The sequence below is a fragment of the Pinus tabuliformis genome, chromosome 5_1, assembly GCF_031772625.1.
Source record: "Pinus tabuliformis cultivar Carrire ecotype Pingquan chromosome 5_1, CPIR1, whole genome shotgun sequence".
In the NCBI taxonomy this organism is placed as follows: domain Eukaryota; kingdom Viridiplantae; phylum Streptophyta; class Pinopsida; order Pinales; family Pinaceae; genus Pinus; species Pinus tabuliformis.
The window spans coordinates 429,405,046-429,421,158 of NC_142305.1; the positions used below are offsets into that span (position 1 = coordinate 429,405,046).

General features: G+C 39.0%; 1 protein-coding gene across 1 annotated transcript; it reads right to left on the reverse strand.

Annotated features, from left to right (window-relative positions):
- Positions 1–10,635: 10,635 nt before the first annotated feature.
- On the reverse strand, positions 10,636–11,070 carry LOC149165333 (uncharacterized). The gene has a single exon (XM_089429780.1). The coding sequence runs from the start codon at positions 11,068–11,070 to the stop codon at positions 10,636–10,638; it is 435 nt and encodes a 144-aa protein (XP_089285906.1).
- Between the last annotated feature and the right edge of the window lie 5,043 nt (positions 11,071–16,113).

Genomic DNA, 16,113 nt, shown 5'->3' on the forward strand with positions numbered 1-16,113 from the left:
CCCTTAAACTTGACTTGGGGTTCCTTGACTAACTCCAGCCAAACCTGCTAAGTGAGACAATCTCGCTCACTCTAGCTCTTACCCCCCTCAGAGTTTTTACCCAGGGTATTATTAACTCGACATCCCCCCTATCACCTAGGTATAACCCAGAATTTACCGGTGATCACCGAGGGGTACACATGCCTTACCAAGTCTTACAGTAGTATGCCCATTTACATGCAATAATTTTGACTTCATTAAATTTTTTGTTTTTGTTTATTGCTGCTGCGATTCTGATCCATCCTCTCTCAATTTGATTTGCTCAAAAAATTCTATCAAACCGCTCCAACTGCGAGCCCGACAAGAACCTCATAGATTCCAACAGCGGTGGCCTCACGTAGCAGAAAACGAACAATTTTCGAAGCCGCATGAACAATTTTCTTCTGCTGACCTTCTTTAAATAGCCGCATGAATCTCGAATAATTCGTCATCATGTTCCAAACTGGCAAATGCACTGCGATCCTTGGTAGTTACGACACTATCCTCCATACATTCTCCTCGAGGTTCTTCCACGTACGATTGTTCCACCATTATTTTCCAGACCCAAATCTGTAAAAAAAAGGCTGCATTGATCTCATCAGGCACTATAAACCCCTGGCATCAAAGAATCCCTTTGAATCCAACATCTAGCTCTGATACCAGATGTTAAGTAATTTACTGCATAACATATATAATTACCAAGAGGAATAAATATAAAAATAACCAACAACAACCATAAACACATAAACACATAAACACAAATGTTTATCGGTGAAACCCCAAATCTGGGGAAAAACCCAACCTAATAAGATCTTATTAGCATTGGCCAAAACCCTAGCCAATCTGACCAAGTGAGCCTTCACCGCTCACATCTAGGTCTTGCATTACAATGAAGTCCTTCCAACATTTTATAAGCTCCATTACATATAATACCATGGGTAGAATACTATGGGTGCACAATACCATTTGTCCCAAAACCATCACTATTTAACCTAGTCAAATTTGACTCTATCCTGAGTCAAGTTTACCTAACACTAAGGAGATGTGGGATGTGTTGTCTACGCTATATCAGGGATCTTCCGAGCAACGAAAGATGTATTTAGAGCAGAAATTGAGATTTGTATAAATGTAGAAGGGGGAGCGCATAGATCCGTTCCTCATGAAGCTTCTGGAGACCTAGGATGAGTTAGCAGTTGTGGGGTCTACACCTTAAGGTTTCGAGATGGTGAGACTAACCCTAAACTCAGTCTCAGAAGAGTGGAAAGTCTTTTTCCAGAGCATCCTGGGCAGGGCATTGTTGCTAAACTGGGATAGTATGTGGGCAGCTCTCAAGTAGGAAGAGTTGAGGAGAGATCTAGTCACGTGCAAGCTCAATGAAAGTAGTTGTAGTGGGTCGAAGCCCAAGGAGGAGGATGAGAATGTAGCCCTTGCATTGAAGGGGCAACAAGAGTAGTGGAGGCAGACGAAGGATGTCTCGAAGATTAAATGCTTCAGGTGTGGTGAGATGGGTCACTACACAACACATTGTCCTCTCAGTAAGAAGGACAAAGATGAGAATCACGATCTGAAGGCTGCACCCGTGAAGATCAAGGAGGAGGAGTTTTCCATGACAGCTGAGATACCTTTAGGAAGGAGGTGGGCTAATTTGGAGTTGTAGTTTGAAAGAGCTATAAATGGGTAGGATCCTTGAGGAGCCCACCTCTCAGATCAAGTCCTTGCTACAAGAGCCCAGATAAAGAGTAGCACGATGGACGAAGTGTCAACTAGTGTAGAGGAGTGTTGGAGCGACAGATGCAGTGGCTAGAACGCCAAGTCTGAGCAACGTAGTGCATAGTTGTAGTAATGCAAGGAGGCACATGCAGTAGCAACCACAACACAGTAGCTTCAGAGGGACATCATGGAACTAGCAGCAGTCAGATCTTCATCATCAAGATGCATCTATGTTTAACACTTTCTTCAGAAATTTGGGATGTTTTTCCATTGTTGATGCAATAGCAACAATAGTTTGCAGTGCATAGGCAGTTGGCAGTGGTAGTACCAGTAGTAACATTGATGTAGAATTTCAGAGGGAGTTGCAGTATGGATGCAATGTTGACAGTGGCAGGGTAAACAACAGTATAGATGCAACATTTGCATAGTAACTGGTGGACAACATGTCAGATATCAGCAGCGCATAGGACGGTGTTATGAAATTAGGGTGATGCTTCAGTGGAAGGCATTACTAGAGCACATTCCTCGCTAAGAGGGAGTGTTGATTTATGGTAGCATCGGATGTGCTCTAAGTCTCAAATTTTGCAGGGAGGCTTAGGCACATGTATTCCAAAGAACCCAGAAAATGTTTTGGTAAATGCCACCCGCAGATAGTTTTATTAAAATAATTAATTATTTTTAATAGGACCCTAAGTCTAAACTTAGGAAAATAAAATAATTAATGGATATTAATCTAACTGTGGGTGTAACTTCTAGAAGAAGACGAGGATCAAACATAAATTATCTTAGCCATTGATTATCTTCTAATTTAAAGAGGAGATTATTTAAGGAGGCTTGAGGGTCATTTGGAAGACACACAGAAAGTTCAGAAGATCGAATTTCTGATGCAGAGCAGCTGTCGAAAGAGAAATTTGAAGTGAGCTTTTGCAGTGAGGGGCAGGGATAATATCCGGAGGGAAATCTTTCCTAGTCAGAAGATGCTCAGCAAAGAAGACAGAGGGAGATCCAACAGTGGCAACGCTGAGCCATAGGGGCTAATGTAGAGGCAACGCAAAAGCCAAGCGGGAGTCCGAAATTTGCATAGGTAATTCGAGTTTCAAAAGCCGGAAGATTCATTCAACCATTTTATGTGTTTCTTATTTATTTGTATGTAGATAAATGAATAATTAACAAAAAAATTATTTAACAATTTTATTTATTTCTTATTCATTTTTGTGTAGATTGTGGGAGATATTGTAATGTCTTTGAATAAGTGTAAATATTTAAATGTTTACTTTAATTAATAATAAAAAATAAAAATAATAAAATTTAATTTGTTATATTGTAATTTTGCCTTTATTAATAAAATTACAATCATTTTTTTAGATAAAAGAAAATGATAATATACATATTACATTAAAATATATAACATATAAATAGTAGTTATAAATTAAGATTCATTTTAGCATATAAATTAAATTAAAGATTCCATAAATATATTTTAATTTAATTAATAAGCACATACATGCTTACTACTTATAATAAATTTACAATAAAAACATGTTTTTTAATCATGGATATTCACTTCTACTTTACCATGGATATTATTAACTTGATTCATTCAACCATTTTATTTATTTTTTTATTTATTTGTATGTAGGTAGTTGAATAATTAACAAAAACAAATTATTTAACAATTTTATTTATTTCTTATTCATTTTTATGTAGATTGTGGGAGATGTTGTGATGTCTTTGAATGAGTTTAAATATTTAAATGTTTACTTTAATTAATAATAACAATAATAAAATTCAATTTGCTATATTGTAATTTTGTTTTTATTAATAAAATTATAATCAATGTGTAACAATCCAAAAATAAATATCTAATTAAATTTTCTAATTAACATTAAATTTAAATGAGAGTGGAATTTACCTAGCTAGATAAACATGCAATTAAATTCAACCAAGAATAGTGCTTACCTGTGGTAGAAGTAGGCTTACCGCAACAAGGTTTTGGGGACGACTCTCCACCCAACCGTAGGCTCAATTGTGCAAGGATTCTGCTACAACTGGCCACCCCTGAGCCCTCAATCAACGTACTACTGCTAGTGACTCCTAAATCTTAGAACACCATTCTCGCAAGAGAATGAAAGATAGAATCTTGGAATGATAGAATGCAGGAATGCCTCTCATCTTCCTCACCATCTATTAAATAGAACAAACATTGGATGGGAACCATATGCACACACTCCATGTGTTTACATGCAACTTTGATTTTTAGCTTTCTTGTTTTATTTCTTTACTTTTCTTTTGATTTTTAGCTTTCTTGTTTTATTTTCTTCTTTTTGATAGCTTTACTGATTTTTTTTATTGTTTTCTATTTAGAGCATTAGTATAGTTATTACTAGTTTTATTTTTTATTATTTTTATTTATTTTCTTGTATATTTTTAAAATATCATTTATTATTTAACATTTATGATTTATTATTTTTATTATTTATTATTAAGTGATTTATTATTTATTATTTATATAATTATCATTTATTTTGTATTATTTATTATTTTTATTATTTATTATTTATTATTATATTATTATATTATTATTTTTATTATTTATTATTTATTATTTATTATTAAGGGGAGGGGTATTGCATACTCTCCCACTTTAAGGAACTTCGTCCCGAAGTTATGTTGAATTATGTATTATTTTTTATTTTTTATTAATTATTTTATTTACTTCATGTTGCCAACACCCTCTGCTGAACTAGTATAACCAACAGGCATCGAAAGTCCCCAACACCCGGGAAATATCAAGGAATCTCTGTCCTTTTTCCCAATTTCGGCACCAGGTAAAAGCCTGACCCGGTCTGTATCCTAGTCTAAGGCTGGCCCCAAGGCTCATGCCTGACTCAGACCTCATCTGCCCCAAGGCAGGCATCCGGTTCGGTACTCAATGACCTCGGGCATCTCACAAGGCTGGCCCACTCCCTCCACAACTACTAAGGTGCATAGCCCCAGGCATCGAAGTCCTTTACATCCCTTCCAGACTTCGGCATCCCAATCCAATAACAGACACCTAGCCTAGAACATTAGGCACTTGGCCTCCTCAAGAGGGTCCCATAGCTCTTCCATAGCTATCCATCAAGAGCTATACACAAGACAAAGGAACCACTGGCATATGTAGTGTTGATTGAGTTTTGTCCCCAACCCATATGATGTTACTTACTCTCCCTCGTGCATATGGGCTCGCAAGAGATCATCAAATAAACCGGCCCTCTCGGCCCATTTGTGGAGTCTTGTGAATCATCACATCTCAACATGCATCCAATGCATTAACCATACCATCATAGTATCATAGGAAATAATCCTCTTGCATGTCATCATGAGAACGTTCATCTTTGTTAATCGCAACATTATGAATAATAAGGAACTTCATGCTCATGCATGTCATAGATTTGTACGGAACTATCGCATGCTTCAGTTATACCCTCAACATAATTATATCAAGACATATCATGTGTTCACATAAACGAATGACATGTCAATAATCCTCATATTATAACATTATAATTCCTATGCGACGTTATGCATATCCTATCCATCATGAGTATTGAACATTAAATACCTATCATCATGTAGTAAATGAAAATGTCAATATACCTTGACATAATGTCATTATACCTATGCATATCGCTATTATCATATGGATACATTATCACTATAAGAACCATATGTACATCATTATCTTCCTACCATGATATCATGAAACATCATCAATATGTTTTCATCAAGTTGTCAATCACTTTTCAATAATCATTTTGACTTCTTTCTACTAGGTAGTTGATCATTTACACCCACGGTATAATCATCTAAGTATATCATTAAATTTCACCTTAGCATCATCATCTTGAGTCTTAATCTCTCGTCATATATTCTTCCTTCCCCAAGGAAATTCTAGTGAATTTCATTGTTTAAGATATATTTTTTTTTCACAAGAACGGTTATGGATTGTATTAATGAAGCGGTCTGAATACTAGATTCTGATTACAATAGGGGTGGGCCTGATCCAAATGGAATCAACCTTCTGAGAAATTATGAGGCATGTATTCCCCTTCCAACTCCTTTTGGGATCATCAATTGAGCTTATTTCTGAGATTTGCCCGAGCTTGAATATACAAACAAACTGCTTTAGAATCAAACAGAAAAACATAACAGCTGAAATGGTTTAAGGAATTGGGTCCCAAGTTTCGTCCCCGTCTCTTTTCATTGCCCCGGCAGAGAGATGCACAACTTTATTGGCTTCAAGATCAGCTTCTTTGTTGTTGTCTCTCAGCACATGAAAATATTTCAGATTTTGGAACAGCTTCGCCACGCTTCTGATTCTTTGGATCAGCCTTGCTAATTTTAAGTCCCGGGGCGTAGAATTGGTCACCATGAGTTTTATGATTACTTCAGAGTCCCCAAAAATATTTGCTTCCTTGATTTCCAGCTTTAAGAGCCACTTGAGACCTTGGTAAAGGGCTAATGCTTCAGCTTGGATGCTGGAATTGATTCCCAGACCCCAGGAAAACTGAAGGATCGATGTACCATCAATGTTTTTAATAACTCCTCCTGCTCCAGCGTTGCCAGGATTTCCTTTTGCTGCTCTATCAAAGAAGAGGGAGTGTACCTTTTGCTTGGGGAGCTAGTTTTGAAAGTCTTCTCTATTTTTTCCCCTTATTTGCCATTCCTCAAGAGGGACCATGCTTCTAAAAGTTTGGTGAAATTGCAGGTTCAATGAGGTCCCCCAATCAATATCTAGCTGATTAAGGTTCAAGTCATCTTTTTGATCTCCTAGACATTCTTTTAGTTGGATCTTTACCTTGGCCGCAACCATATTGGGATTGTACTGAACGCTTCTGAAGATTCTGCTGTTGCGCTCTAACCAAATCTGCCAGCAACAAATTTTGAGCAATGATGACCAGGCCGCTTTGATCACTTTATTTTTGGGGAAGGGACCAGGGTAGCTGGATTTCCAGTTGGCGAACAGATCTGTTATAGAGGCAGGGAGCTCAAATCTAGGATTCCAATAGTCCATCAGTTCTCTCCAAACCTGTGTAGAGAAATTGCAATTGAGGACGAGGTGCGTGGCACATTCCATAGATTCTTTGCACAAGGAGCACCTGGACGGGCCATGGAATCCACGCCTCTGGAAATTGTCCTCGATTAGAATTTTTCTGTGGCATAGGAGCCAACAGAAAATGTCGATCTTGGGTAGCAAGGGGATACCCCAGACAACCTTCCACGGGGCCGGATCAGGAGGCGCATTTGGTATTGATGCAAGGTGCGCATGTCCCTAGGCAATTGAGTAGCCAGCCGACAGAGTGCCCCAGCCTCGCCTGTCATTTCTTCGGATGTGCGAGGGTGCAATCCCGTTCAGAAGCTTGCGAAGGTGGACGAATTCTTGATGAAGGTCTGAAGGCAGATCTGACAGATTTTGGCCCGCCCAATGCGACCCGTTCCATATGGATATATCCCACAGGTTATTTTTTCCAGAGGCCGTCAACCAGTCTTTCAGCGCTTTCACATTTGGGCAATCTCCAATTGGATCGCGGTCCATGATGCGGTCTTTCCATATATTTATTTTTTTCCCATTTCCGGGAATCCAGTAGGCTTTGGACCGAATCATCTGGGCAGCTTTGGAGCAGAGGCTGACAAAAGGCGAAGCTCCTTGAGGTAATGGCCCATCCAAACATCTCAACCGCGTGCCTTTAAAGTACTTTCTCCACAGCGCTGTCTAGGCCCAGCCTGGCTTGGGCGCTATTATTCTCCAGAGGAGCTTGGCTCCCATAGCTATGTTCTGCAGTGGGAGCTTCTTAAAATTGAGCCCTCCCTCCATCTGAGGCATGAGGACAGTTTCCCATTTTACCAATGGAAATCTCCTCTCGTTGTGCTTACCCCCTTTCCAAAAGAAGTTTCTAATATGTTGTTCCATTTTCTGGAGTATACCCATAGGAGCTAGAAGCACTGAGAACTGATATAGTGGGAGGCTGCTAAGGACGGCTTTAATGAGAATTGTCTTGCCCACCATATTTAGCTAATTAAAACCCCAAGCCTGGAGTTTGCTTTTAAATTTTTCTACCTAAGGAAACCAATCCCTTTTATAGGCCCGCTTGAGAAAAATAGGTAGTCCCAGATACTTGAATGAGGTCCATTATGAGGAGGCAGAAAATCCTAGGCATCTGGTGATGGAATTGAGCAGAGAGAGCGAAGTGTTCCAGCAATAAGTATGGCACTTACCCTTGTTGAGGTTGCTTCCAGACTCCATACAATACTCACCAAGTGCATCTTTAAATCTTCTGGCTGAATGAATTGAAGCTGCCCCCAGAAGCAGTGTATCATCTGCAAATAGGCGTGGTTTATGTTTTGGACCCCCCTCTCTATGGAGATCCCTGAAATCTCCTGATCTTGCATTTTTTTTGTTTAGATAGAAGCTGAGAACGTAAGCTTGAATAACAAACAGAAGAGAAGACATGGGGCAACCCTGTCTTAGTCCTCTTGTAGCTTTAAAGAATCCAGCTGATCTACCGTTTACTAAAGGAGCGATCCATGGTTCCGAGATGCAAGCCCGGATCCAATTGATAAAACTCACCCCAAAACCAAATTTTTCCAAAACATTCAAAAGAAAACTATGTTTAACTCGATCAAAGGCATTTGCTAAATCCAATTTGATAGCCATACCTTGTTCTTTGCGCTGCTGACTTGACAGTATTGCCTCTTGAACTAGAATGAAGTTGTCCACCAAATGTCTTCCATGGATAAAGCCTCCTTGGTTCTCTGGAATGATTTTAGGAAGAATATGCTTCAGCCTGTTAGCAATAATTTTTGTGATTAGCTTGTATCCAATGTTACAAAGGGAGATGGGGCGAAATCTATTAAAAGAATTGGCACCCTTTTCCTTGGGAATGAGAGCCAGGAAAGAGGAGTTTGTGCTTCCTCCTAATTTCTGACAGGCTTGGGATTTTTGAACCATTTTATAGAGATCTTTTCCCACTATGTGCCAGCAAGATTGGAGAAATCTGGCAGAAAAGCCATCAGGACCTGGGGATTTATCTGGGTCCATAGCATAGAGGGCGCTTTTGACTTCTTCCATTGTGACTTTGTTTTCTAGATGATGGTTCATCTCAGTAGATATTGATGTGGGAACTCTGTCCAACAGACAAAATTTCTGATGTGTATTCTCCTCTTCACTATACAGGCGTTTGAAATGAAGGTGGGCTGCTTGTTTAATACTTGCAAAGTCTTTGTATATGGTAGAGTTTTCCTTAATTTCAGTTATGGAATTGAAACCTTTTCTAGCTTCAGCTTGTTTGTGAAAAAATGAGGTATTTCAGTCTCCTGCCTTAAGCCAGAGACACCGTGAGTTGATCCTCCACGTTTCCTCTTCGTCCAGGCATGCTTTGTGATAGTGCTACTGGAGGTGTACCTCTTTATCTAGAATTTATCTAGACATATATGCCTCTTCCGTGAGCAGGTGATGAGCCTCAAGCTGACTTTGAATATTTTTTCTTTCAGCTACTGGATTAGCAAGAGATTTGGCCCAACACTTTAGAGCAGACTTCAATCTTCTGAGTTTTTCTTCCCATATGTAAAATGGAGATCCGCTGACAGGAAGGGACCAGCATTCTTTGACAATCTGCATGAAGTTGGGATCCTTGATCCACAAAGGACTAAACTTGAAGGGTATGGGGCCAAGGTCAGTATGAGCTCGAAGATTTAGCTTAATAGGCTTATGATCAGAGGTGTTGCAAGAAAGAATATGCATGCTAGCGTCTAGACCAAGCAAAAGAAAGGAGCTATGCACAAAAAATCTGTCCAGCCTTGCTGCAATATGTCCAGGACCTATTCTTTTATTGGACCATGTAAACTTACCTGAGACAGGCTTGATATCTAATAGATCCCAGTCTTGAAGGAGATCCTCTACCCATTCCCTTGCCGGATCTCGCACAATGCAGCCTCCTCGCTTTTCAGAAGAGTGCAGCGTGATGTTCAGGTCACCTGCTATGATGACATTTTCCAGATTGCCCAGATCTACTTGCTGCCTTAATGAGTCCCAGCGGATCCTCTTTTCTCCTGCATTGACCGGTATATAAACATTGAAAAGACAAAAGATTTATTTTGTGGTTAGATGCTGCATCTTTAACATCGCCCAATGAATATTTGATGCCTCAGACATCAGTGAAAACCTGCTATCATTCCACAGTGTACCCAACCCTCCGGAGGCTCCTCGGGCTGAGACAGCTGTTGCATTACTCTTTTTCCAAAGTTTTTTACTTACCTGAAGGAAATCTGATTCCTCCATCTTAGTCTCCTGGAGAAGGAGTATATCAGGAGCCTCTATTCTTATTAGATTTCTTATAGCCTCTTCTTTGGTTTTGCTACCCATACCCCTACAGTTCCAGGAGATTATCTTCATTATTTACCTTTGCTCGGCTGGGCTCCCTTGGAGCCTTGATGTGGATTTCTTGCCATCTTCGGATTTTTTGCTAGCAGCTTCTCCAAAGTTGGTTGACTGCCCTGTAGTTTGTCCTTGTACGTTTCGTTCTCTCTTTTATCCCGATCCGTTTTGCACCCTCTTATAGATCTCCTTACAGAGGATTGGGATTCTCCTATTTCTCCTTCCTCCTCCGAATCTTCTAATTCTTGATCCTCCTCCTTGAATTCAACAGGGGTTCCTTTAGAGCTTTCTGCAACCCCTGTGTCTTTAAAGAAGGGGGGTAGGGAACCTTTGTCTGGGGACACTGGCTTTTGGACTGAAACTTCTTGGGAATCCTCTGGTTGGGAGCTGAGAGGATCGAACCGGTTCTCTGAGGTGATCTTGGGTTGGGTCTATTGGATCTGCTAAGCTAGGTCCTGCTGAGGGCCTTTGGCACTAGTTCCTCCCCGGTTCTAGGTCTTGGAAGGAATTTTGGATCGTTTAACTTGTTTCCAGCCGACCTCCTTCCCTTGTATAGCTTCATTGACAGTTGGGCAGTTTCTGGCGAAGTGCCCATATACCTGACACTTCCGGCATTTGAAGGGCAACTGTTCATAATCTAGCTTCTGCACATGCGTCCAGCTTCCTACCTTGATTTTGATGGCCTCTGGGAGCCCCTCCTCTAGATCCACCTCAACGCAGATCCTGGCACAGTCATATTGGTCCTTGTTGTTTGCTCGGTATATAAATTTCCCCAAGGCGTTTCCGATGTGCATCAAAGAATCCCAGTTCCAGCAATGAACTGGGAGATTTGGAAGCCTAACCCACACCGGGACAACTTTGGGAACGTCTACTACTGGATCGAAGTCGGGAGTCCATTTATTCAGATACAAACCCTGGGGGCCCATGAAATAAGGACCATTTTTGAAAATCAGGTCTTTGTCGTCTTTGGAGGTGAATTCAAAGAGGAAGAATCCTCGCCCCAGAAAGTCTGAGGTCAAATTTTCTTTGATCAGCGGCGACCAATTTCTTTTGACCCAACTCCCTGTGGATTTGGGGGATGGCCATAGACCCGTGAACTGGCCAATGAGGGCTCGCTCTGACAAGGATAAAGCAACCTAAATCGGAGTTTCCGGAGGAAGAGAGATCTCTGGGATATCATCGAGTTTCTTAATGAATTTCGCCGCTTCCACATTTTTCTTCTTAGGGAGCCCTTCCAGAAGCCTGCTAAATGCCTCAGCTGAGGAGATCATCGACGAAGGAGGAGAAGAAGGGGCGTACACAGACACCCACCTGCAGAAGGCTACAATATTCTCTCATTTTCCAACACCTACTACAAGGGATCTACACCCCTTTTTTGAACATTTCTACCCTCATCTCCTTGTGGACCACTTTTCAAAATGTTTCAAACTGGATCCACCTGTCAAACAATCATCAAACCATCCTGTAGGCCACATGGACCCATAGACCCAAACAAACTGAAGCATTGAATTTGAAACGTTGTCACACTGTAAATCAACTAAAATTCTGAAGTATCAAGGCACTGGATGCATAACCAAAACAAAAACAATAAATATCAATTTTTGTATGGCATTGTAATGAATAAAGCCTGTGTATATACGTGCTTTCTCTATATAATACCTGCATACAATTTTCATAATACTGAAAATTGAAATCATTAGTCACTGAATCATTCAAAGACCATTTCACCAGCTGCAAATCATAGAATCAATCACAAATTTATGAACAAATTATAGATCATATACTTTTGTGCCATTAACCTTGAATAATTCAACCAAGTCACTTCAACTATAATAAATACATCATCGACAGACAATAACAAGTAAACCAATCATCAACTATAAACATCAATCATCAGATCTGTAAACATCTATTAGCAGATCAAACCTTGGTTTATGTACACGACCCTTATAAAGAATATATGTGTATACGTGTTTACCATGTATAACACCCGCGTACAAATATGCACATATTGAAAAATTATTTCGCAGAATATATATGCAACCCTTCAAAGGTGGATCTGCATATGTATGTGACTATGCCCAAACATACCTGCGTATAGATCTGAAAAACTTTCGTTGCAAACACAATTTCACTTTCCACAACCTTGACTATTAATGCTATAGAATTCTGAATAAATTGTTTAGATCATAACATCACAGTTTCATCAATATTAAACATTTGTAGCAAGTAAATCAACTAAGCATACATGTCAATATATTTTAGATCTTTCAGATCTAAGTCTTCTCCTTGCTCCCTGGTGCACACCTGTTTCAGATCAAATCATTCATAGACAACACAAAACTTGCACACCTAACACTTTGATCTCCATCTCCTTATATAGATTTAGCCTTATCCAATACCTTAGGCCAATCCCTTAGTAATGTCATTGGTATTCTTTGACGGGATCAAATAACCATTTTTGCACTCATTACTATGGGCCAATACCAAGGTAAAGGCCTCTGGTATTTAAGTTACCATGGTGTGGATTCTGTACACGACCTTTTTTACAGTACCCGCATATGTACATGACCTTTCTACATAGGATCTGTGTATACTTCCCAAACTTCATATTCAACATCCATCTGTCTCTGATCTGTCAGTTCTTTGTTCACCACTTATGTAGCATCTGTTCCAGTCTATATAATCATCCTGCTATCATAATGTTGACATCTTTATCAAGTAGGTTGCCATCAAGGACAACACATTAGCCATATTATCCCAGATAGAAGAAGATTATAAAATCTATTAAACCAGTTAAGATGTTGGTAGGAGAGTACATTAGCCTTAAGAATATCCCAAAATTTGTCAACAAAAATGTTTTTGGATGGTTTGCCAAAAAAATTACCAGGTCGAATTCACTTAGAGGATGGATAAATGAGTTTTGGAAACCTTTCCTTGGTCACTCTCCTAATTCTCATTTGCTTTAACGAAGATGGTTCTATGCTTTTATCCATAAGGAATTTGATGTTGATGAGGTTCTGGGAATGAGTAGTAGTGGAGGAAGTCTTACTTGTCCCTACAAAAGTGGATAAATTATTTCAACTCCTGTAGAGAACCAATGCATTTGCAGAAGTTATGGGTAATTTTTTCGGGCTTGTCGCTAGCTTTTTGGTCCTCAGATTGCCTAAAATCCATAGGAAATTGGATAGGTTGTTTCATTAGTCTTGATCCCAGTTGGTTCACAAAGGAAGATCATCATTGTGCATGGCTTGAAGTTGAGGTGGATACCAAAGAAGGTATACTAGAGGAAATTGATTTATCTTTTCATGGCCAAAAATGGACACGAATAATTGACTATTGGCGAGTTCCATTGAGATGTTTTGTGTGCCATTGGATTGGTCATCTGCTCAAACAATGTGACAGGAATTTCCAAGGAAATAGAAGCCAAAGAAATGTTGGGTGAAGGAATCTGAAGTGAGGAAGGCGTCAAAGAATGGAAAATATTCCCCTAAGGATTTGGTCCAACCATCCACTGAAGCCAATATGACAAATTTGAGCACTCATATAGAGCCTATAGGTACGATTTCAATTCCACTAGCTCTTTTTCCAGTTCAAATCTTGTTTGTAGTTGTTAATGAGGCTTCTCCTTTTCCTCCACACCCTATTTTACTTTTGCGTATGTCAATTTCAAAAACATGGCTCCCCCAATTCAGATAAGCCTCTCTCTCTTTGATCCCTCTTCCCTGATCCCTTGATTCATGTACATTAGTCCCTTATTCATAATTTTCATCAGAAGAAGGTAATTCTTCTATTCCTAGATCAAGCTCTGATAACAAAGTTAAGGTATCTGAAGCTAGAAAGGAGGGTGAGGATAGAATTCCTTATGTCCTCAGGTTAAGACGTTGTGCTTCCCTTGCTGCAGTTTTGTGAAGGGGTTTAGCAATGAATATCATGGGTTTGAGTTAAGATGATTCAAAATCAAATCTATCCAAATCTCATCTCAAATCCAAAGAGGATATTAAACATGGAAGACAATCCACTATAGCAGAGATCCTTGGAGCTAGAAAAACCCCATTAAAGGTTCTTAAATGGAGATCCTATCACTTAACATAAGGGGTTTTAGAGGCACCCTGAAACAGCTAGTGCTTTATTGTCTTTTGAAACTACATAATACGAACATAGTACTCTTTCAAGAGACAATGTCATCTAGTCACAAGGCCAGAAAAATTATGGAGCGATGGTTAAAAGGTTGGAATTTTAGTGCTATTGATGCAGAAGGTGTAGGGACCATCCCTATGAAGTTAATTTCAATTGTATGTACTAATATATTTTTTTTAAACAACCAAACATAGATAATATCAAAAAGTTATTGGTTGAAAGAAATCATACTCACATTTTTATTAATGAAATAAGTGGCAAAGATCTAAGTTACTATAATAGAAGTAATGATGCAACATTAATATTCCTTTTAGAATCATTCATCCATAGTTCCAAAATTACAACTCAATGCCATATCCTTTACTTTTACATTCTAATAATCAATAAACATGCAATACTACTTTATGGAAACACGAGGTCTTGTTCTCCAAGGGTGGAGATTCGATATCGACTTTGTTGCTTCTTGCGCTCCCTTGTTGTTTTCTATGTACATGTGTGAAGGATGTTGCATCTCAACTGAATGTCGTTGACTCACCAATTAACTTCCCAACCTACTCCTTGGGTATTCTTCTTCCCCACAGACCCCTAAGGTGCAATGGGACTATACAGTAGAGGAAGAATACTCATTAATGGAGGAGAACACTCTTGGCTCAAGAATCCCTCTTTAATGACCTCCACCTCACCAAACTCACTATAGGATTTGTAGTCACTCACAATAGAATTATGCAATCCATTCAACAATAGGGAAAAACATGATCCCTCTCCCATAGCTTTCTCCTTATTTTATAGGAGGTTTCATAGATGACGTTGTCACTTCATGCAAAAATAATTATTTGTATTAATCTAAAAGTTTGATTATTCACCCATCCGTGTGTCAACCTTTCACCAAGACTCTTCTAAATTATTTGCTTAAAATTTATTTGAAAATAATATTTTCCCTCACCCCAACATGACTCCCTATTTCTTCTCCTCATTATCTTTTAACTCCCCTTTTATACTCCTTATTTTGTGTTCATTATTATATTCAACTGGTAGGTCTTAGATTTGGTTCCCCAACTACACCCTAGTTTAACTCAAATTGACTCTTAGATGGAGATCCTTGTGTTGGCTCTTGCTACATGGAAGTTCTCTCGTGAAACTAAATTTCTCTAATTTGATTATTATTCTTTTATTTTCATTCACCACCCTCTTTTCTTAACGAGGTTAAACTATACTAGGATTAATGTTTTTAATTAACTCTATGTCCTTTCCCTCTTTTTTCCTATTAAACACTTACATACTTTGGGGTTAATTTATATGCATATTATCTATCTAAGATTTTCCAAATGAGGAAAGGGTAGATTTAATCAATTGGTCCAATATTTTTATTTCTAATTATTCTCACTTTACTTCAAGGTTTACTCTTGATTTAGTTAACTTAGTTCTAAAGCCTCGCTTACTACATGATGTGAATTAGCATGATTATCATATATTAATTATATTTCAATAATTCCTTCTTAATGCCAAGAGTGAAAAATAGGTTGTGCCCTTCAATAACTTCCCTTTGAAATTCCAAGGGTTCCACACCAATAAATTTCTTCTTGATTCCAAGGGTGTCAATTCAGTCACGTCCTTCAAGAACTTCCCTTGAAGTTCCAAGGGTTCCAAGCCTCTTGACCTTCAGGCATCCAATGGCTATGAGGGGAAAAAATAGGTGCAATGACGAAGACCAATATCTTCTCCTATGTCACGCTCTATAATGAGACTAATGGTGTTGGGGATCAAGGAATCCACCTTGATGTGCACCCCCCAGTAAAATCCTCATGAGAGACCCAATCTAGGGTCTTGCC